At 34.0% G+C, this 23,075-nt stretch overlaps 5 protein-coding genes across 5 annotated transcripts; 2 read left to right on the forward strand and 3 right to left on the reverse strand.

Annotated features, from left to right (window-relative positions):
* Positions 1-592: 592 nt before the first annotated feature.
* TRIADDRAFT_53892 (uncharacterized protein) lies at positions 593-1,510 on the reverse strand (the record flags this gene model as incomplete). Its single annotated transcript, XM_002110136.1, has 1 exon — positions 593-1,510. The coding sequence occupies one exon, from the start codon at positions 1,508-1,510 to the stop codon at positions 593-595; it is 918 nt and encodes a 305-aa protein (XP_002110172.1).
* Positions 1,511-2,496: 986 nt separating this feature from the next.
* Positions 2,497-3,414, reverse strand: TRIADDRAFT_53893 (uncharacterized protein; the record flags this gene model as incomplete). Its single annotated transcript, XM_002110137.1, has 1 exon — positions 2,497-3,414. The coding sequence occupies one exon, from the start codon at positions 3,412-3,414 to the stop codon at positions 2,497-2,499; it is 918 nt and encodes a 305-aa protein (XP_002110173.1).
* A 2,553-nt stretch (positions 3,415-5,967) lies between these two features.
* Positions 5,968-6,285, reverse strand: TRIADDRAFT_7491 (expressed hypothetical protein; the record flags this gene model as incomplete). The annotated part of the gene is made up of 1 exon (XM_002110138.1): positions 5,968-6,285. A coding segment is annotated over one exon (318 nt), but the record flags the coding sequence as incomplete, so codon positions are not given.
* A 2,197-nt stretch (positions 6,286-8,482) lies between these two features.
* On the forward strand, positions 8,483-12,315 carry TRIADDRAFT_63695 (expressed hypothetical protein; the record flags this gene model as incomplete). The annotated part of the gene is made up of 16 exons (XM_002109622.1): positions 8,483-8,516; positions 8,667-8,779; positions 8,889-8,942; positions 8,995-9,078; positions 9,225-9,341; positions 9,500-9,574; positions 9,687-9,765; positions 9,855-9,890; positions 10,048-10,159; positions 10,247-10,327; positions 10,426-10,537; positions 10,760-10,876; positions 10,991-11,050; positions 11,125-11,288; positions 11,395-11,464; positions 12,053-12,315. The coding sequence occupies 16 exons, from the start codon at positions 8,483-8,485 to the stop codon at positions 12,143-12,145; spliced, it is 1,401 nt and encodes a 466-aa protein (XP_002109658.1). The 3' UTR covers positions 12,146-12,315.
* A 2,728-nt stretch (positions 12,316-15,043) lies between these two features.
* TRIADDRAFT_63696 (uncharacterized protein) lies at positions 15,044-22,161 on the forward strand (the record flags this gene model as incomplete). Its single annotated transcript, XM_002109623.1, has 27 exons — positions 15,044-15,127; positions 15,616-15,777; positions 16,030-16,153; positions 16,386-16,455; positions 16,534-16,756; positions 17,064-17,158; positions 17,425-17,584; positions 17,704-17,922; positions 18,004-18,336; positions 18,462-18,590; positions 18,723-18,816; positions 18,896-19,113; positions 19,196-19,273; positions 19,411-19,481; positions 19,558-19,732; positions 19,837-19,926; positions 20,017-20,097; positions 20,180-20,305; positions 20,388-20,585; positions 20,719-20,818; positions 20,912-21,004; positions 21,122-21,216; positions 21,331-21,474; positions 21,571-21,671; positions 21,746-21,843; positions 21,940-22,084; positions 22,125-22,161. 27 exons carry the CDS (start codon positions 15,044-15,046, stop codon positions 22,159-22,161), a joined length of 3,543 nt encoding a protein of 1,180 aa, XP_002109659.1.
* Between the last annotated feature and the right edge of the window lie 914 nt (positions 22,162-23,075).

Below are 23,075 nucleotides of genomic sequence, written 5' to 3' on the forward strand. Positions count from 1 at the left end.
TTTTCTTATACAGTAAAATTTAAAATTTTAAGATTATCTTTATTACCATTGTCAGTAGATCAGTGTCACCGTAAATTCTTTAACATATGCTTTAACATGCTTTTGATTAATTAATATGATCAATAAGACTGTACCTCGTCGGCTCGAGTGATGCTTTCAGCAAAGTCTTGCGAACACTATTAACTGTAATCGGCGATCCAATTTAAAATTGTTTCAGTTTTATCGCAAATCATAATTTACAATGTAATGTTTATAAACATAGCAGTAAAAATAATAACTTTGGTTTTATCATTGTTTCTACTGATGGCAATAAATGAGAGTTGATTATATGAGACTAACTTTCTTTTTTACTCGTATTTATTACGGTAATTTGCAAAATAATAGATTTATCAATTATGTTTTGACGCGGATTACAGTAAGATGAGATTCCCCACGTATCGCTTGACATTTTATGGTAATTATGTATCTCCTAAAATTCTATTTATTCTACTTTAGCTAATTAACGGCAATAAATAATTTAATGTAATGCAACTACTGTACTTAATAGGATTATACTTAATACGGTATAGAAAGTGATAATAATTCTCAATAGCTATGCCTTATTAGTACGATTTAGAAGATTTTGAATGAGTGTTGCGAGGTTATGAGCACAGCGACGATCGAATCGAAAGAATAGTTCAGGCTCTAGTATTTCGAACTCTGATAGTAGTAATTGATTTTGAGAGTCGTATATAGCATCTACTCGAGCGTAAGCCGGTTTAGTCCTGCATTTCTCTACAACATTTTCGGCAAAATGACGTTCCTGATCCGATGCAGTATATGGAAAGACATACCCTCCATAGTCGTCTTGAATCTTAAATTCTCCTTTTTTAGCTACTTTAAGTACACTATGAGTTAGTTTACCATCGATGACCACAAAGGACATTTCGCCTTTTGTAGTATAAGCTTCCATAAATGGCTGGGCAAGCAATTCCTTCTGTGATATCAAATCTGTGAGAATACTCTTGTATTCATCGATTTCATCGCGTTTTATCTTGAAAGTATTTTTGGCAGCAGCTGACACAGCCGGTTTAACGACTATAGTTTGTGTCTGGAGTTTATTAAAGATATTATCAATATTTCTTAGATCATTATTGCATAATTTTATCGTTTCCACGATAGGAATTTTCTTTTCTTGGAATTCAAATAAGTAATTTTTGTCTATATTCCACAAGCATAGATCTGCTGAATTAATTAAAATCGTCTTTTTCTCTGTTAGATGTATCCATTCTTTAAAACTTTCCCAATAATCGGAATAGTTCCATGTAGAGCGAATGATAGCACAGCGTACAGTCTCCCATTCGAATGGAATATCCCAAGCAACACGTATTGCAGTTAATCCCACATTTCTTAGGCAATGGATGAGTAAGCTTTCTTCAAATCTAGACTGGATACGGTAGAAATCGTGATCGGGTAAATCTTGAAACCGGCTACTGTTACAAGATTCGGTTACAATTGCTACGTCAATCATTGTCATTCACGATTCGTTTTCTTTTTCCTACACAATATTTCGACAATCAAATACTACGGTGCTACACTAGTTAATTAATTAAGTTAAGCCTTCCAGCGCTTAGTACTATCCTTAAGAAGAAATTTTTCAAAAACTAAGCGATTTTTTTAGCTTTAAAACCTTGCAAAGGAATAATGGATAGTGCTGGAACTGCAGGATAATGTCCATCTTGTGCGTTATTCGAAGACGGTTCGTTTGGAACCACTTTCATACCGGGTAAAATTTATTGTTTATATATAACAGGCTGGCGTTACCGACGTTGGCTGTAACATATTGTGTTATTATATAATTACGGTATGCTAGTCCTATAATTATAATCCGTGGCGTGGCTAACAGACTGTGACTAATAGCGATGTTGGCCGTAACATATTGTGTTGTATCACACCAGCTTGCAAGAACCTGCTACTTCTCATCGCTGGAACAGCTCTATCCGTTCTCTTGTCCAAATTGAATATAATAATTAAATTTCATGCAGTGTCAGCCTTGTGTAGTGACAGGTATTTGCAAGCAAGGGTAAGTACCGTCCTGGACCATGATACAGTGTAAAAGAATAATTTGCTTCGCATATTTCCTTATACCGTAATATTATTTAACTTCAGGGCTAATCATATTAATTATATAATTTTTCATCATTGTCAGAAGGATCAAAGATGGAAAGTAGCAGTCATGATTTTATTATTGCATCGAATGATGACGGCAATAAGTATCAATTTATAATTACTTTGTTTACGCAGTTACTCAAAAGTTACTTGAAATTGATTTTATTTAAGTACGGAAATACAGAGTATGCAATAACTATGCATTCATCTTTCATTATAATTTACGCTGCATATCTATAGACTTGAATCAAACTATTATACGTAAACTATAATTTAAGATACTGCAACTACTTTGTATGATTATACTTTATATCGTGTGTAGAGTGATAATTATTCTCAATAGTTACTTTATACCTTATTAGTACGATTAAGAATATTTCGAATAACTGTTGCGAGGTTATCTGCACATCGTCGATCGAATCGAAAGAATAGTTCAGGCTCTAGTAGTTCGATCTCCGTTAAAAATAATTGATTTTGAGAGTCGTATATAGCATCTACTCGAGCGTAAGCCGGTTTAGTCCTGCATTTCTCCACAACATTTTCGGCAAAGTGACGTTCTTGATCCGATGCAGTATACGGAAAGACATACCCTCCATAGTCGTCTTGAATCTTAAATTCTCCTTTTTTAGCTACTTTAAGTACACTATGAGTTAGTTTGCCATCGATGACCATGAAGGACATTTCGCCTTTTGTAGTGTAAGTTTCCATAAATGGCTGGGCAAGCAATTCTTTCTGTGATATTAAGTCTGTGAGAACACTGTTGTATTCATCGATTTCATCGCGTTTAATCTTGAAAGTATTTTTGGCAGTTGCTGACACAGCCGGTTTAATAACTATCGTTTGTGTTTGAAGTTTATTAAAAATATTATCCGCATTTTTGAGATCAGAATTGTTCAATTTTATCGTTTCCACGATAGGAATTTTCTTTTCTTGTAATTCAAATAAGTAATTTTTGTCTATATTCCACAAGCATAGATCTGCTGAATTAATTAAAATGGTCTTTTTCTCTACTGTACGTATCCAATTTTCAAAACTTTCCAAGTTATCGATATAATTCCATGTAGAGCGAATGATCGCGCAGCGTACAGTCTCCCATTCGAATGGAATATCCCATGCAACACGTATTGCAGTTAATCCCACATTTCTTAAGCAATGGATGAGTAAGCTTTCTTCATATCTGGTCTGGATACGTGCAAAATCATCATCTGGTATATCCTGAAATCGGCTACTGTTGCAAGATTCGGTTACAATGGCAACGTCAATCATCATTGACAATTTATCTTTTTTAGCTCTACGCGTATTTCACAATCAAAACACTACAGTATTGCTCTAGTTCAACAAGAACGCGTCTAGAAATCATTCAACTGCGAGCAATCGTACAGTACAACAGAGGATTAGCAGTTTATTTCATTTATTCTATAGCACAGTTCACTTTGCAGACAACTTGACGGATACTTGGTTGCACACAGTAAGTCAAAAAGTAGATCATTGGAGTTTTGCTGACTGGTGGCTAACAGTAGCTAGGGACGACAACTAGTCGTGCCCAGCGGGAAGGAAAATGGATCACGATGAACTCTGCATAGCTCATACAGTACAATATGGAGCTTGCTGCCACTATTGTTATACAAAATACAGTACAGTATTGCATAAAGTTGCATCACTTGCTTTTACTATGACAACATACAGTACGTACAGTACCGTAAGCCTCAACGGTACAGTACTCGAAAATTGAATGGAATACTGTACTGTGGCCGACAACTGAGCGCTGACCACGCTGACAATATTCTGAGTACTATATATTCACTGCCACCAGCCTCCTGTAGTCTTGGCAATCTTCTAGATAGATCGAGTGACATGATTTATTAGGGATTTGTGGATGTCCGACAGACAGGTTAGGAAGACATATATCTAGGAGTACATATCTTCCTAACCTATCCAATTATATATGATTATATTGATTTAAATTATTGTTCTTAATTGATAATAAATAGTGAGTCTATGTTGTCATGTACTATAGATTGTTATGCTATAATGTTTATTGCCATGTACGATCGGACAGGTTAGGAAGACATGTATCTTGGGGAGTACATGTCTTCCAACTTGTCAGATTATATTTATTTAATAATAAAATAATTGTTCGTTATTACTAATCAATAAATGATGAGCCTATGTAGCCATGCAGATTGTTATGCTATAATATTGATTGTAATGTGGATACTAATATCAGGAAGATAAATTTGGGTTTGCTCATTTTACTGATATACTAAGTACCGTATTTTGTGAACATGAGGAATTAATTGAGGTTCATTAAATGCAAGCTGTGCGAGCTGTACTTACTGGATATCATTAGTGCGATTTTACCAGCACAGTCACAACGGCTGTCTGACAAACAGTTTCATCGATCTGCAAGATCCGCTCAGATGATATTTTCATCGCCAATACTGTTTGCATGCATGTTAGTGAATAAATGGCCTGTATTGATGAATGATGAAGTCTTTGACTAGTTATAACTTTCGCAATCGTCATAAATACAACTGAGTCCTCTAGAAGTATGGCAATACTCATACCATGATATTTACTGTACTGCATAAGTGCATATTAGTGCTCTGTAATCCCACTTGGACTAAATCTCACTAATCGTTACTACGTGTACAGTGCATTTATTCATAACTTCGGTACAATCGGATACTCAAATTATTTTATGGGTGACCAATATACATGCTCGTATAGAGTGTAGATAAATAGTAATAAAATAAAATTATAATCATTCATTAACTGTGAGTCAGTGATAAATTAGACAGTAAAGTACAAGTACTGTACGAGTGTACAGACGAGTATGATATAGTTACTGTAGTAAGCGAACGTATGAGCGCATGATAAATCAGCACTTACTTCCAAACCTGCTTCGGGGTTTTATTGCACATCTCAATCAAGATGCAGTACAGTACTATACTATTAAGCATAGGAGTAACGATCTCAGTTTTGCTATTATTATACATGAATTCGAAATCGTTACACCGATAATTGCAAGATTTCAAGACATTACTTGGTGAAAACAGGATTTTTACCGAGGATAGTACATCAATTAGGCCATTCTTAATTAAAATATATAGCAACAACGATATCAGATAATGATAAGTAGATAACCATTGCAAATTTGAATAGACCTGAAACGTATACAGTACATACTCAGCAACTACTGTACTGAACATACGTGGAGATGGTACAGTAGTACAGCAAATTGTAACTATGTAGTAACGAATTCAAAGCAAAGACATACAAAAATACATTGTATCTAATTATTGTTCTGTATTCTGCAACTTCCAACTACCAGTAAATTATGCAGTATTAAGCAGAGTTATAAGCTTGAATAATGAACTTATAAGATAATGATATAATTGAGGAAAACATAATAACGTGAGACAATACTGGCTGCAATGCATATGTTTCGAATGGCGACGTATGGCATAGTACCATCAGTAAGCCATCAGTCAGTTACTTCACATCACCGGTTACTGCAGTATAGTGTTCATCAGTGCGCAATGGCTTTACATACAGTAGTTGCAAGAAAGACCTATCCGTGCAGCATTGCATGCTGATTCAATCCATTTTACTAAATATTCTGCTTTACAAGGTATTACATATGTGTCAATCAAATTGTGTTATCACTTATTCATCATCTACTACAACTGTATCACTACTTCATAACCCCTATTTGCAAAATCGGAAAGCCGACTATTTTACAAATAGAAGAAAAAATTTGTCGCTATTAAAAATTGCAACTAACTATGAATGCATTTATTTTTGAGGTTGTCCACTTTCCAGTCCTAATTGCTTGAACATACATTCATCATAAGCACGCTGAGAGGGCCGACAATATTCAAATTCGTGATTATTGTGATCTAAGCAAGTCCAGTGTTTAGTAAAGTCTTCTCTACAACTGGCGTTGACTTTTTTAAAGAATTCAACAGCACATTCGCTTACGCGGCGTCCTTGAGGCAAGCACTTTCTTGGATCGGTGGTTTCGTAGCGACATAACATAAATTCGTGGTTGGGCTTGTCACAATAATTTCCATAATGGTACGCTGCTGCGGCGAGTACGGCCGACGTTACATTGACTTCTTCCACTACCAAGTCTGACACTGGAACATCTCTTGTAGAACTCATAACGACTATTTCAGATCTTGACACAGCTAAATCACTCTTTGCTGTACGTTAGGCTTGTTCAGTATAGCACATAGGTTTAGAATGAACGACAGCATCCAATGAAGATACTTTATTCCCAACTTTGCGCTGCTCTCGATTGCAGACCAGATTCTCAAGATGGCACTCGAAAGCGAGCGTTCTCCAAAGACAAGCGTGACGATGTCTGCATCACTGTGTGCACTGCAGTGCCGTAGTTTCCACTGTACAATGTACCCTGTAGAGGCCAGGACTACAGTACTGTACTGTACTGTACAGTGCAAGAGGTAAAAGGAAAAAATTCCACATGAAACTGTACTGTACTGTACAGTACTGTACAGGGTTAGGGTTAGTACTGTGTAATTTGTAATTGACATACTGTACTGTACTGTACACGCTGTAGGATTCTGAACCCAACACGCTAACATACTGTACTGTACTCGAACTGACGCCTGCGCACTTTGTCACTAAGAGTTTGTTGTAAATACAGTACAGTAGATTATGCAGTTGCAGTGTTGCACAAATCCGTACAGTACTACTACACGGAGAAAGGATTCTGAACCCAACACGCTAACATACTGTACTGTACTGTACTGTACAGTACACAACGTACAGTACAGTACAGTACTGTACAGTACATGTACGGTACTGTAGCCCTTATTACTGTACTCGAACTGACGCCTGCGCATTTTGTCACCAAGAGTTTGTTATTGATAAATTATGCAGTTGCCATAATTACGGTGGAGGAAAAAACTTCAGTTTGGTGTCTGCTCGCTCTTGTGCGTGAGAACTGTATAATGAATCATTTGAATCATCAAGTTAAAATAGACAGTACTCACAGTAGCAGGCTAACTGGTCGATGGCAATACGTGTATATCCTTTAGTGATAGGATAGACAAACTGTCAAGTAGAATAAGTTGGTTCTTGCAGACGCATTGTACAGTATAGTTAGTAGACGTATACGTATTATCATTGAAAGTAATCATCACACAAAAATAGTAATAACGTCTTTTATGACGTTGAATGGTGAAAATTATTAGTTTCTCTCCAAGTTCTGTTACTAGCGAACATATTAGAAAAATTGGGCTCCAAGGCTTATAGCTGAGTGAAGAACTTAAGGTGATAGAGTAGCTAGCATTCAACTCAAAGTATTATTCAAAAAGATTGATGTTGATGCTACCATTTGGGAGTCACGACATATTTGGCGATAAAATATTCGGCGGCTGATCGTTCCATTTATTGTTCAAATAACGCGAAAAGAAATAGCTACGGCAATTCTACAATCTACGCTGCTGGTAAAACCAAAATTCCGTGCAGATTGCTTTATTCTCAGTTGGCAAGTTGATATCACTAGCTAAGAAATCGAGATAGCTGATACATCACCTTGAATGATCGATATTTATATGCTTTGGCAATTGCATCACATTGGCCTGAAACAGCATATCAGTAATTAAACAGCTTTGGGCAATCGCTCACCAGAAGTTAGCAAATTAACATATTCCTAGTACAAGCTCCCATAAGTGTTTGAGTAACTACTTCTTGGACAAATCAATTGAAAAACTTAAAAATTTTACGGTATTTAAAATGGACGAGAAAATTTGCGATAAAACAAAGGATACGTTAGGAAAAATTATCAAAAAGCCACCATTAACAACAAAATTACTTAGTAAACCCCCTTTTCGATTCCTACATGATATATTGACGGAGGTCGGTTTTACTTTATTTAAATTACATTTAATTTTAAGTTCATTCCATTGGTTTTTGCCAGAATTTTTCTTTCTACTTTAGAGCAACCACATTATAATTATAATCAAGTGATTTTCTCAACCGTCTTCTAAAATTTCTAATATTGGAGTATAGGTAATTCGGACAACTGGCTTTATGGAAGGTTTATATACCAAAGATGAGATGAATTCTCAAAATGTTAAGGTTATTTGATATAATATAGTTGTTTCTTAAAAATATCCGTTAGTTGCAAGGTTACAGGATATCGTCATGCATTTAAACTTCGAGTAGAACGACTATTGGTTGCAGTCTTTTACGTTTCTCTAAGTTCCCCAATTTTTATTTGAATATATTTGGCGTTGTATGCGAGGTGATAGTACTGCACCTGTTGACTTGTAAACTTCTTTCATAGGATAAAGATAGCAAAATGGCCTTCCTACAAAAAGCTGTGGATTGTATTTGTAAGTAATATATGTTGCAAATATTAGTGACGTACGGACTATTAAGTTAAGGTTGATATTAGCAAATTTTGGGCATATCTACTTTTTCTTTCCGTTGTATATGTGCGATCTTTGTGAAACTAAAATATTTAATCATTGTTGGTTGTATAGGCCATGTTACACACCAAAATTTATCAGTAAAGCCATCTAAAATTGTGTCCGGTCACGAGCCAGAAAAAACTAATGAACTTTTACAAGTTATGGCTTTGGCTATAAGTAATAAGGTAACAACACTTTACTGCCAAGAAAATTATTGCTTCTTACTCAAAATAGGAATAGTACGTAAAATATGATTGCATATGAAAGCAACTTTGAAATATGTTCATGTTCTAGACGGATAGCTCTGATGCTGTTAAGAAAGTTTTATCTGGTGTGAAACCGTCGAGGGTATCTTCGGGGTAAAATATGAAATACTCATTATATTCTAATTAATCTAAAGATTCTAGTATTGTTGCTAAAAATTTACTGCATAGGTGCTAATGTTGATATTGTTCGTATAGCAAAAAAAGGGAAGGAGGTTCAGGTAAATCAAGTCGTTCTAAAGAAAATGATGTCCGACAATCCAGTGCCGAACGATCACAGAAAGAAGTACGTTGTTTAAAAGATAAGGAATGTTTCATTGTCGTCTATACGTGCGCCTTATTAAGTTTTTCATTATAATTTTGGTAGCAAAAGAACGGTAATCAAGAAAATATACCTAGTCATACTGAAAATGAAGAAAGATCTAGAAAAGAAAGACACACGCCAAAGGAAGAGAAGAAAGCTGAAAAAGAAGACAATTCAAAGGTATTAATTTGGATTGAACTAAGTAATTAGTATTTAGTCCGTACTACAATATATTCTTATCGTTACCTATATCTATATGTGTACTACATGTCATGTTACGCACGCATTAATGTAATTAGATGCTATAATAATTAATAATAAATAACGGTTATTGCTAGCAGAGGGTTCCTCACGATGAAGAGGTTAAAGGCAATGATCCGGCACCAGTTGAACAGGATTCTCGGGGAAAACAGGTTAATTTTGATTTAGATTTATAAAAAATGGGAGGCATCGGTGCGTCTCACCATTCTTGATAGAGGTGATGATAGGTGATAAAAATGAAGACCTTTTTGATAAATAATTTAGAATGATGTTCCGCCAGAAGCTGACCAACGTCCATCTTCACCAAAAGGATCTCGGGCTACCAGAGAAAAACTGGATGACGGTATATCTCATATTTCTTGTATCTACTGATCAGAAAAAAAGTCTCTCTAATTAACTATTGTAGACAACCTCTCTAAATTTATATTATAGAAACAAACGATAAAGCTCTACGCAAGCCTCGCTCTGGTAATTTGTTTTTACAGTTTTAATGTGGTGGTAAATGTTTTCTGGCACCATATTTGATTTAGCACTGCATAAAAAATGCTATATTGCAGCGAGCTTATAAAGATGATTGACTGTTTTTATTGATATAGCCTATAATAATGTACTTATATAATATTAGCCAATAAGGATACAACAGATGGGCCAATCAGATCTGCAAAATCCGATCGGCAACGATTAAATGGAGCGATGAATGAAAATGATGAAACTCCTGTGCCCCGTGTTTATAGCGGGTAAAGCATGTTTTTGGCGGAACTTTTCAATTAATACCTCCTATTATCATACGAGATATCTAACGTAATGAAACGAAATTAATTTAGTCACGTAGAACGACCTAGTAGTGCAAGACCTGCACCACCGAGGCCTCGGAAGCCTGGTTCTGGAGATGATCGTACTAGCCGGTACAGTTTTGAATTACCTTTCAGTTCTATTTTCCTACGTATGGTTTTATATAATTTTATTTATATTTTATGGTATTAATGTTTGCTAAATACTTTAGGAATAGCGGTTCTGCAAAAGCTGTTGCCAATGTCATTGTTGATAATGGCAATGAACAAGAGTCAGAAGATGAAACATTTGTCGTAGAAGAGACACAACCTACTATTATAAAGGTTAATCATAAAACTAATTTTTATTGTGCTGGACGCTAAATTTTCTATGGAGGCTTGTGCCATATAAAACATTTAAAAGAATACTGATAGCCGTCATGTTTTTAATTTAAGAATACATGTACAAAGAGTATAGTATGTGTTAGAAATATTTTACTTGCAATGTATTTTGAGTATATATTAAGTGTGTGTTGAGCAGTGAATTTTATATTGAACTGTAAACAGGATGAGCAAGTTGTAGACAATATAGAAATTGAAAATGAAGAACACGGTGGGCTTGTAAAAAAGATTTTAGAAACAAAGAAAGAACTCGAGAAGAAAGGGCCTAAAGGACCTGATACGGTAATCAACACATTTAAGAAAGTTTAGTAAGGAAGTGGCGCATCTAGATGTATTCTTTCTATATTATTTGCACATTATTACAAATGATAAACCTAAAATTCTTTGTTTTGACAGTCCAAATCCATTATACCAGATGCAACTAGGAAGAAGGAAAGGGAATTAGTGGAGAAAGAGGTTTGTTAATTCGATTTGCAAGAATTTAAGATATATGATATTTTTAAGTAATGTTATGATGATTATTAAACTAGATTGAAAAGCTGAGAGTCACTATTCAGAATTTATGCCGAAGTGCTAATCCATTAGGTAAGATTATGGATTACGTGCAAGAGGACATTGACAGCATGCAGAAAGAATTAGAAACGTGGAGATCAGAAAATACCGATCATGAAATGGCTCTAAAGCGCGAGAGAAAGTAATACTGTTATTCCGAAAGCTTATTAATTTTAGTATTTGGAATACTTTCATTTCATGTCTAAAGCGTTTGAAAGCTAACGATTGCTTATTCTATTTTTGTTTAGTGCATCTGAAACTGCGATTGAACCATTAAAATCACAACTGAAAGAGATTGAATTAGGCATAGCCGATAAGGTATAACTATTTTTTTCTGGCGAATACTTCTGATTATACAGCATGTTACGACATGGGAATTGTCATCTTTAAATAGATTGATTGCCTAGATGGCTTACACATACAGTATGTATCACTGCTATGCGAAATTGTCAATCTTGCATTGCTGTGAATTATAATATTTATTGGAGGATATATTTTTTTATCAGATTGTTGATTTAATTTTTAGTAGTTTGATATATTTTACTCTTTCGCTGTGCAGTATATTTGTAGAAATAAAAAGACTTTGCAGTGAATAGGAATGCTTAGCCTACGAATTTAGTATGTAGTTAAAGTAACGATGGTAGTTGCAATTCGTTGATTGAACCGTAAAAATACTATATTTATAAAATTGTTAGGCGTTAATACTACAGTGTTTTAAATATATACTAAGTTAGTCCCCGTATCATAAAGTAAACCTAACTAGGCAAATCGTACAATACTACGATTAAACTAGTGCTCTATAATAATTGAAAAGTATGGATTAAGAAGTGGCAAGATTTTCGTGTTCAATTTGTTATTTATCATTCGTTTCAACTAAAATCGATTTTTATTTGAAATCCATTCCAGATTGAGCTTATTAGCACCGTAAAGGCCAATATCTTGAGAAATGAAGAAAAAATGCAGAAAATGATTAATGGGATATTTAGTTCTAGGTCGTAATTGTTTATAAAATAGTAATTATTCTTATTGGTATTAAAGGTCCTAATTTGGGATATCGTTGTGACATACATACAGTACATGCTATAGCTGTTTAGTAAGCGCGATCGTAAAGATTGATCACAATCGTTCATTTTTGATCCTGTACAGATAATGTAATTTATGTGGCCACTCTGTATTGCAGTTAAAAGTAAAGTTGGTATTTGTAACTTTTGACGCATCCGAATGGTCAAAGTTTCCTTGTATTGTCGATTGATTGATTGATGTTGATGTACCTACTGTCCACTTACGTAATGTAGCACTGATTAAAGTTGTAGTTATGGAAATTGTATCATGGCCGTTTTGATGATGGAATTGTACTATGGACTGGCAAGTTTGAGATATGTTGTGAATAGTATCCTATTGATTGCAACCAGAATGATTTCACTATTTCACTTTCATCGCAGTAGGTATTGACTAGAAGTCCAAGAATTGACCCAGTTGGTACGTGCAGTACAGTACAGTACTACAGTGTACAGTATGTAGAAATGCTTTTTTCACAACTATACTGTACAGTTCCAGATTCTGCGCTGTAAAAAAGTTGTCGCTTTCGGGCCACCGTAGTGTACTGTACAGTACTGTACTGTACATACAGTCCACAGCGCAGTACTGTACACTGTAGTGGAAGGTTGACATGTCCGTCCGTACTGTACCTCCAGTGTTACGCAGGAACATCAGTAGATTCAGTTCTGTAGCACGTACAGTACAGTACATACTGCTCTCTGTGTGGATTCTACTGTACTGTACTGTACAGTATACTGTAGGACTGTAGAAATTCTTTTTTCACACCTGTACAGTACAGATTCTGCGCCGTAAAAAAGTTGTCGCTTTCAGGCCACCGTAGTGTACAGTCCACAGTACTGTACACTGTAGTGGAAGGTTGACATGTCCGTCCATACCGCACCTCCAGTGTTACGCAGGAACATCAGTACTGTAAGTTTTGTTAGTTCTACTGCACTGTACAGTACTGTACACTGTAGAGTACAGTACAGTACTGTACTCTACTCCTCTCTGTGTGGATTCTACTGTACTGTACTGTATAGGACAGTAGAAAAACGCGGGCAAATCAAAATAAAATAAAACATCGAATGTATACGAGCGGGTTGAAGTTAATAAGTGTACGCGGACAGTAAATCTGTTTGCATCGTGACGGCACCCAAGCTGATAGGGATTGACTAGCAATTATAAGGTTAAAAAGTCAGGCTTAATCGTCTTGAAAATCATCATTTATTGTGGTTAAAATCAATTCAACTTGACTTAATACAAGATTGTGGAAAAGACGAAGGTCATCGTGAGACTACTGTTGGTATTCGATTGTCCTACATGCTTGGATAACTTTCTCATTCGTCGTCATTTTCGTCGTTGATTTAGCCATTATTATTACGCTTGTGCAACTGAAGGTGTCGTCTACTGGTGTTACTCCAGTTGCAGCCGATTGCACCTGAATTATTAAAAGGCAAAGCTTACTGCTTGTATAGGATACATTGAATCATCAAGAAATGGCTCCAACTGCCATCTTCTTGTCATAGTTCTCTGGATTGCTTTTACTCCATTACTACAACGTTCTTGATATTTCCAAAGAGTTTGAAGGTAGGTTTGATGATGGCACCAGTGTTGTTTGCTTTGAAGATCGATCTTTAATTGGTATCCTAAGTTAGTATCCCAATAATCATTTCACATTAATCTTATCCAGTGGAACCTTACAGTATATCGTATTGAATCTTTGTTATTACTACGTTACATCGTATTAGAAAGGGGGGGGGGGGAGGAGAAAAATAGTGCAGCACTGTCTTGAAAGCCGATATAGTACTAATAAGTGAATCAGATTGGCTGCTTCCAATATTGCTGGAATAAACTCAGGAAACCGTTTGTAGCTGGTGTATAGTGGTATAGTGTAGTATTTTGCATAGTGGATAGCATGCACAGTATTTCTAGGAAAATTGGAGGATAACCGCGTATCATCGAGTAAATAGTACTGATTTGAAACGGTTTAATACTGTCTTGTATCTTAGTGACTACCCGTTGTTGTTATACTGTATACTTGATAATAACGCTAGGGAAAAAATGCGAAGAAAAAAGAATAAAAGTGATGTCCTTTTTCTCTTCTTTTTATACATATTATTCTTTCATGATGAGCAACGTAATTATGTGAGCACATTATGCTATGATTATTGATTGTTAAGAAGAGGATTAGACGCGTTGTACATTCCATTGGAGTTCTATATAGAGCGTAAAAAGAGTAATGCGTTGAAGTTATGCACTGACAGAGGACAGGAATGGAAATAAATTAATCGAATTGAATTATTCTCAGTCTTGGGTAGTTACAAAATGGTAACGGTATCTACGTATGAAGACAATAACTACAAAGACTCAACTGTACTTTACTGTCGTTATTTTGAGAGAATGTTTATACGGTTAATTTGGGGGAGATTAAATGACTACTGATTTAAAAACAAGGAGACCAATAGCATTTTGAAAGCGTATGATCACACCGCATGGTAGTATTGAATATCTACAGTGAAAGTATTTTTAAAAAATAGCAAATGAAGTACGATTTGATCGATAGAGTGTATACCTTAGTGACATCCTAAATGCTTGTACTTTATTAAATAATAATAATAATTAGAGAATGAGGATATCAACTAGAGATCTTCAAGGTCATGTGAAGCGTACGGTCGAGATTGGCATTATAATTTTATGTTTACGTAATCCTACTCAGAACTTTTTAGATCCTCTCAGGCGATGTCATCAACTTACTCAGTAGCCTACTATACAGTGTTAACACACGTATTAACTGTTACCAATGCAATATTTTATGCAAGTATAGGTCAGAGAATTTACATCGAAGATTAGGATTGAACTATGGCTTCATTACATCAAGACTTTCTGAAATTGTGCCAAAACGGAGCTGATAGCGTAAAATTCACCGATTTTATGATCCGCAATGTAAGGGTGTACAACGATAGTGTTGCGGTTACAGTTATTTACAGTAGCGCGATAAATTCTTGACGACCAATGTGCTAATATATTTTGTAGTAAATTAGTCAATGTTAGCGATTCAATTTATTATCATAATAAGAGATTGTGGATAAATCTAATCTGATAAGGTACCCTACACATTATCATTATATCATAATTACAGCAAATTCGAACTGTACTGTTGTAGCCTTTATAATGTTATAACATTTCTAGCTACACAGCTACGATAGTTTATAATTATGTATTTCCTATCGTTATTTTGTCCCCACTTATGTGACATAGAATATGAATTGATAAATTTTAGGATTTACGCCAATTTAACATGAATTCTCGCTTTGTAAAGTTGATAATAAATTATAGCGCGATCTAATAGAAATATAATATTTACAAGTACATTATTGTTACTGTAGATAATGTAATAATGAAATATGATTTGATTTTTATTATTTCGCTAGTGTAAGCGTAACAGTTCTTTCAGTTTGCCGGAAGTACTTCAAGAGTTAAACAAACAAGAATCGAATCAATTGTGGAAAGGGATATTGGGTATTTGCAATTCTGTCCTAGGTAATTTTCATTTTGAATTGGCAGAAAATGAATTTTTTGAGCAGGATTTGCAGGTATGTTGTTAAGTATAAGAATTAAATGCACATGAGCTATGATAATATTTAGTACAAATTTAATCGTGAGTACTACTGTAAAGGAACAGTTTACACCACAGTTCGCTACTTAATTATGGAAATCATCTGATATTTTTTATGTTGTTAACTCTATTGCATCGATTATCTTGGAAGTCACAGTCATTATCGATTGTAGTGATTCAATAGTCTTATTGGCTACAAATTTTTCATAGTTTTATTTCTATAATTTAGGATCGGATGGGTGCTGTCGATTGTTTGCAAGAAGTTACCAAAGTTATTAATGCTGCTTTACAAATCAAGACAGACAAAGATGGTATTGAGCCTTCGTTGCATGAGATTGCTTCAATACTACACGGTAATTGTTGAAGCTTAATTGCTTTGGTAAATTTTACAATTATAGCAAGTAATACTGTAGTGCAATTATTATGAGGTACACACGTCATTTCGATGCCTTTAAAATATTCTGAAAAATGCTGGAATGCATAATAGTACTGCAATCTATGAGATCATTACATTTTAAATGGCTTTGCTGATTCTTCATATCATTGAGATGATCTTAGGTCAGTGTTTTATAATTTAACATGTAGGTATTTTAATGTCACTTCCGGAAGCCGCGATTACTTTACAAGATAGTATTTCACGGATCTGCGAATTGTGGTATGAGATATTCTAATGCATTATCATTGTTGAAAGAAATAGATTTTCAATCTTAACATCTATTATATGATCTATTAGGTGGAGTAAAGACTTTAGTGCTAAGGAGGAGCTGATTCCTCATATGGTTCCATATCTGTTAATGAGATGCTTACAGCCTGATGCCGTTTTGAAGGATATCAAACGTTTATGGCAAATACGCAATTGTCTCCTGCTGTTGGATTATGATGATCCATCAGCAGATTCTACAAAGCTATTGTTGCTACGCTGCTATATGCAACCGTTATTTTTGAAAACTGATGAGGTAGAAACTCAAATTCAATAAATCGTGTTTAAATATCCACAAGAAATTGTAAATTTTAGTAGTAGCCGTAGTAATGTAAGATGATACTAACCCATACTTAAACTGCCTCTTTATATTGCTAATTACTCTTTATAGATACTTCTGTAGCTTTCATTGTGGTTATTAAATTTTAATAAATGAATGAGTGTATTGGCAATAGACATAACAGGATTAATTATATTTCGAAAGGACTTTATTTGAAGATATTCATAACTTAGTTTTGATTAGTATTAATAATTATTCACGGTTAGTACTATTTTTCCTGTAGGGTCGTCGCATCTTAACTTATACATTTGGTTTACATGTTCCATTGATTGAAGACATTCATGCTACTATTAAAAATAACATACCATCATCTTCAAGGTAAAATTTGAAATTTTTAGGAAATTTGTTTAAGATCTTTGAACTCCGCTGATTACCCTTCTGATATTTGACCATGCAGTTTGTCGTTTTATTTACCAATCATTACTGTAATTACGCAATTGCTAACTGCCTGTACTGTACACTGCAAATATATTATGCATGTTCTGAATTATATCAATTTTTTAGTTACTGTTTATATAATTTAATAAAAACATTGAATGATAGAGTATCTAGTATTTATTAATTGATTATTGTATTAATTTAAGATCACTTCAAGAATATTATGGGGAAGTTTATTTTCGGGCATGGCGCTCTTCTTCTGGACCGTATCGCGAAAAAATTGAAAATTTCTGCATTCAAGATTTAATGCATCATGCAATTCATGCTAGAATAAGTAGGCCATCGATAGCTGCTGCTCTGAAAAGGGTAATGACAAGTTAAATCGATATGTTATCTATTTAAACATTTAGGAATGCAGGTGTAGAATAGGACCACAGATAAAATTTTATAGACAAATTTAAAGTGCTCAATCTACTCTTCATCAGATTTTAGATCAGTTTCATCGTGAAAAGAAACAAAGCGGTGTCGATAAAATGTTACTTACGTTATATCAACCAATAATTTGGCGTTCTTTGAAAGTTGCTAACGCTATTGTTAGAGCTAATGCGGCGGCCTTGTTATTTAGTGCATTTCCATTGCATGATCCTGATGGCGCCAATGAGGACATTGATATTTTAATGCAACGTCAATTTGACGCTTTTGCCGTTAGTGCTTCTTTCAATTATTTATTATATCGTTGTTATTGAAATTTTAGTTTTGGATCAATAATTACTTGATTGTTTTAGGATTTATTACAAGATCCATGTCCCAATGTTCGTGAGGTTACAGTTAAGGGTGTTTGTCGCGCTATTAGCATATTTTGGGAGTTGATTCCAATCGGCGTACTCAATTCATTGTTGAACAAACTTGTCAATCAGCTTGCAAATGATGGTTCATCAACAGGTGTTCGCTGTGCAGTTATTAAAGGCCTGTCTTTTATTTTGGATAACCATCTAAGTCAACCTTCCTTGAAAGCTTTATTACCGAAGCTAACAAATCATATTCACGATTTTTCTGAGCGTGTTCGCCTTGCATTTATTGATCTTTTGATTCTTGTAAAAGGTTCACTTGGAATTAAGGTCAATATAAAATTCATTATTAATCGGTAGATTATTGTAATTATCGGCTGATTGAATATATAGTATTACTTCAATTACTTTTCTATGATTTTTTTATAACTGCTTCTTCGTACTTGTAATGATAGTTTTGGGAAATTGTTCCTAGTGAACATTTATTAGCTCGTCTTGAAATGGATACATCTGAAGTAGCTGGAAAAATTGTAGAATTACTATTTAATTCGTTTATTCCGCTAACTAGGGGCGAAGATGTTCAGGTTTGTGGTATTGAAAAATAATTAACTACAGATCAGTTTTGTCTGCATATTTTAAATTATTTATATAGCAGATTATAAGTCTTGTATTTAAAGTTGTATGTATTTACTGGAAATCTCATTTATTGTTGATAGATAACTAGATGCGTAACTTTATTACGCACTAATTCCAATGCTGCACGTCGGTTTTACCAATTTGCAGTTCGTTATATGTCTGTCGACGCAACTGGTAATTTATCAACTGTATATTTGATGTTCAGAATTGGTAAAAATCAATTAATGGTTTATTTTGATATTACGGTATTTAGGAAAATATATTATAACTCTATGTCGTTACGTGCTATCTTGCCTCGAGTCGGATTTACGTCAACAAGATGATAATATGAAAGAGAATGTGCGAGATCATAATGTAGATAATGGAATGGAAAGTGAAGTAAATGACGAAGTGAACGATGAAAAAATAATGCAAGGTTTAATGGAAACTATCGCAATTCTATGGACTCAAATTTATAATGAATTGCAAAAGGTTAAAAATATTTACCATTATCTTGTATGATTTCTTGTTTACTATTTCATTGTATATTGATTCAAACTGCTTTTTTTGATAGCCTGTAAATGAAAATATATGTAATAAACTTAAGATGAAATTTGGCAAGGCTTTACCAGTGCTCTGGACTGCTTTTAAGGTATTTTAATTGGGTTGATGGCTTTAAATGATAAAGTTTATTAATGATAATTGTTAATACGGAGCGTATGTTAAGGAAGTTTTATTTATTTTTATTTATACATAATTGAAATGCTAATATCTAGTATACTATAATAGACTAGTCCTTCTGCGGCTGCAACTATCACTATTGCAGGTTGCTTACCAGCTACTCAAGTCTCGGAACTAAGGTTTGAATGAAGTTCATTTTTAGCTTTCATTCCCGGTCATAACTTAATTGTTATTGTGATTGATTTCTTTTATTAGCCAAGATTGCTATGATGATTTAGTTTCGGTATCCAATGATGCTCTACTGGATAATTTTAACCACTATGTTAGCAGTTTATGTATGTGGGGTCGATGTGATGTTATTTTAGAGCAAATTATGCGTTGGCTGCAGTTCGAAATTTCTAGTAAAGATAAAGCCGTACATGAAGCACCTGTAGGTGTAATCATACAATTATTAATTATGATTTAACGAAATTACACTGTCGCTGTATATTTTTATTGTTATCTGAAGTTATTGCTATTTTTTATTTACGATAGTCTAAGAAAAAGAAAAGATCTAGAAAGACTGCATTACACAATGCAGAAAAAAAACCAGAGTTAGCTTTGCGTATTCTAGATTTTATGATGGTAATAAGAGTCATGATGTTTGCCTTTTCGTAATATTAGAGTAGCATTTTAGCAGTTTATGAACTTTCTCATAACAAAATTTCTTTCCAGAGAGATGCTAAGTGTCGCCCTTGGATGCTTGCACGCCATGACAGATTACGTCCTGTTATTGAAAGGTTGAAACTAAGTATGGTAAGTACTGTATTAATAAGCATTTAATGACATAGAGTGTCAAATTTTTAGCTAATTTGTTATTATTTTATAAATATTCAAGGATAATATTGAAAATGTCTTCAAGAATTCGACAAGTAATAATGATGGTTTCCGAGAGTCATCGATCTTTAACCTTAAATTTGGTTTTGAAATATATCACCGATTACTTATTCACTTAGCTTTTGAGGTATAAAAAAATATGAGATCCTAGCGTTGATCTTTTGATTTCTCAGTAAATTGTTGCAATATGCTTTCATGGAAATATTTAGGAGCGGAATAATACCAGTCCTGCACTCTTTCTACGGGATGATGTTTGTGATATGCTATCTTGGGTTAAGCGAGTTATCTTACCTAACGTTGAAGCTGTAAATGATAAGAGTGAAGACGATGACACTAGTAATAAGAAACGAAGTAATTCATCCAAAGTAACTGAAGTAAAAACCGATTTAGGGATTGGTATTTTGGAGGTGTGATATACTATAAGTATCACGCATTTCGTTTAATAAAATAATATCTTCATATTAATAATGAAATGCCGTAATAGTTATTTGCATAGCATTTACGTGAAGCATCTATTGGGTTTTAAATTTAATCGTTTAGGTTGCGATGACTATCGTACATGATGCCTTAGTGTTCACACCTATAAATGTAAGACTAGCTGGGGATGTCATTCAAATTTTAAAACAAACAGTTACAAAAGGTTTGTGCTGTACAACTTAGCTTGTATTTCAGCTACGAGATATGTAATGGAACGTCAGGGAAATAAATTTCAAGTTTTGTCTCTAATTTGTAGTGGCAAGCAACCGTCAAATTTTTTTACAATCAGTAAAAATTGTTTGTCACCTGGCCAGGCATAGTTTATTTTCGTACATTGGCAATGACTCTGGTAAGGATAGACTTATGTGAAGACCGAAAAGTCTTGATGTTATTAAAGGAAATATTTGCTTATGATCTTATATACTATATTGATTGCACTTACGCACCATACTTATTATCTCAATAGGCTACATAGATGTTTGCTCAAATTCTACTACATTGGAAATCGTCAAGTTTATATTAGAAACTTGGCTGACTTTATCCGAGGATAATTCGTACAAAGTTAGATTATAATTAATTGCTTACTGTGTGGATATTTTCATTCGTTATTTTCCAAATTCACTGATACTTACTCTTTATAACCGATCAGTATTGACTGTTTTGTTAAATTTTTAGGCTAGTACTAATGTGAACGGAGCAATTTCCGTTTTAATCTGGACATTAATTCGCCTCCAATGTGTCACGGATTCACCGGATGTGAATTACCTGAAATTAGTTACTGAACTTGTAATTTGTGACACACAACGCCATTTAAAAAAGGTAATCTTTTCGAATTAAAATTTACATGACGATCAAGCGTCCCAAACTGACTTTAAAATGTAATTTAGTTCTTGCAATATTTATGCTTTTATATAGCTTTGGCATGCAGATAAGTTGGAAAATTTTGAAGCAAATCTCATCAAGCCGATAGCTTCTAGCATCTTAGGAGTTTTATTTAGAAATTCTGCTGTTGAAAGGTACTACATATTGTCTAACGTCTTTATACAAGAAAATTTAATTCATTCGATTTCTCTACCTTTTATTGCGTCAGGCGCTGTGCGGAAGAAATTATACAAGCAGTAAATAGTAGCCGTATCGATTTTTGGTATTGCGCCGCTATTGTACAAATATTAAGGCAGTTTAAAAAGGGTAACTATGCTTTAGCCATTTGCAACAGTTATCTACTGCAAAGTTTTATGAACTTTGTAGTATTGATTAACGGTGCTTTGTTGTCTTTGATTGTAGACGATAGAATAATTGATGCTGCATCGAGACAATGCCTGGAACAAATACAGAATTATTTTAACAGTAGGGAACTAGGCGATGATCAAGTGAACGATTCTCGGCTTAGGCTAGTTTTATGTCTATATTTTGGATTTGATATGACAAAGTATGTTGTAACTATTATTAACCCTTTTCACAACTTGTAGGCAAGAATTAATGGATATGGTGGTGGCTAATAAGTAGTATATTGATACCTTTTGGGTCGATGATTACGTTGTATATTTTTATAGTACAATTACAAAAGTCATCATTGATGATTGATTGATGTTGCAACTACATCTTATTTGTGTTACAGTAACTATGGAGCACTTCTATGAAAAAGGATATAGTAAATCGATTGTTTTAAATGCCGCAAGTATTGTGAGAGTCACGAGTTAGAAGAATTATTGTAATAACAATATACTGTACAGGATAGTGTCTCCAGTTAATAATTAAGCAACATAATTTCATAAAGACTTTACTAAAACCGTAGTGATGTGGCTAAGGATCGACTGGATATTCAATGTTTATAGAATTTTCGATTGTAGTCTTGTTCTGATATATAGTAATTATCAATGTGTACGTATTAAGTTAGTGACTTTTACGGCTTTGTATAAGTTCATGAATTTTAATGAGTCCTGTTTAGTTTCAATTATAAATTAGCTTTCATTTAATAGTCACCTTTTTAGGCACTGTTATAAATTTTAAACTCGAGCTGTTTTTACTGATACAATCGTGTTATTATACTCAAATAAAATTTAATTTACGCATCATATTTGCTATCGACCTTCAGTAATATTGTAGGATGCACTCTAGCTAATCTCACTGTATCAGTGAGCTTGAAATATAATAAATAGTAGTAGCTCTCGAATGTTCTTGAAATGAGAGACATCATGACGCTAAGCTATTGGCATGAACTTACAGGTTTTAAAATCTAGAAATCTATGGTATTGGTAATGTTTTTAAGGAAAGTAATACTTATTTATGACTTTATGATGGATTTGCTGAAGAACATCTAAGGTCATCAGTAACTTTGTAATCCTTGACAATAGCAGAATATCGTAAATTCATTTATTGCCATTCAATCATTTTGCCTACTTACTACTTTAGATTTTGCA

Source organism: Trichoplax adhaerens, genomic scaffold (assembly GCF_000150275.1).
Source record: "Trichoplax adhaerens TRIADscaffold_2 genomic scaffold, whole genome shotgun sequence".
NCBI classification, from domain to species: Eukaryota; Metazoa; Placozoa; class Uniplacotomia; order Trichoplacea; family Trichoplacidae; genus Trichoplax; species Trichoplax adhaerens.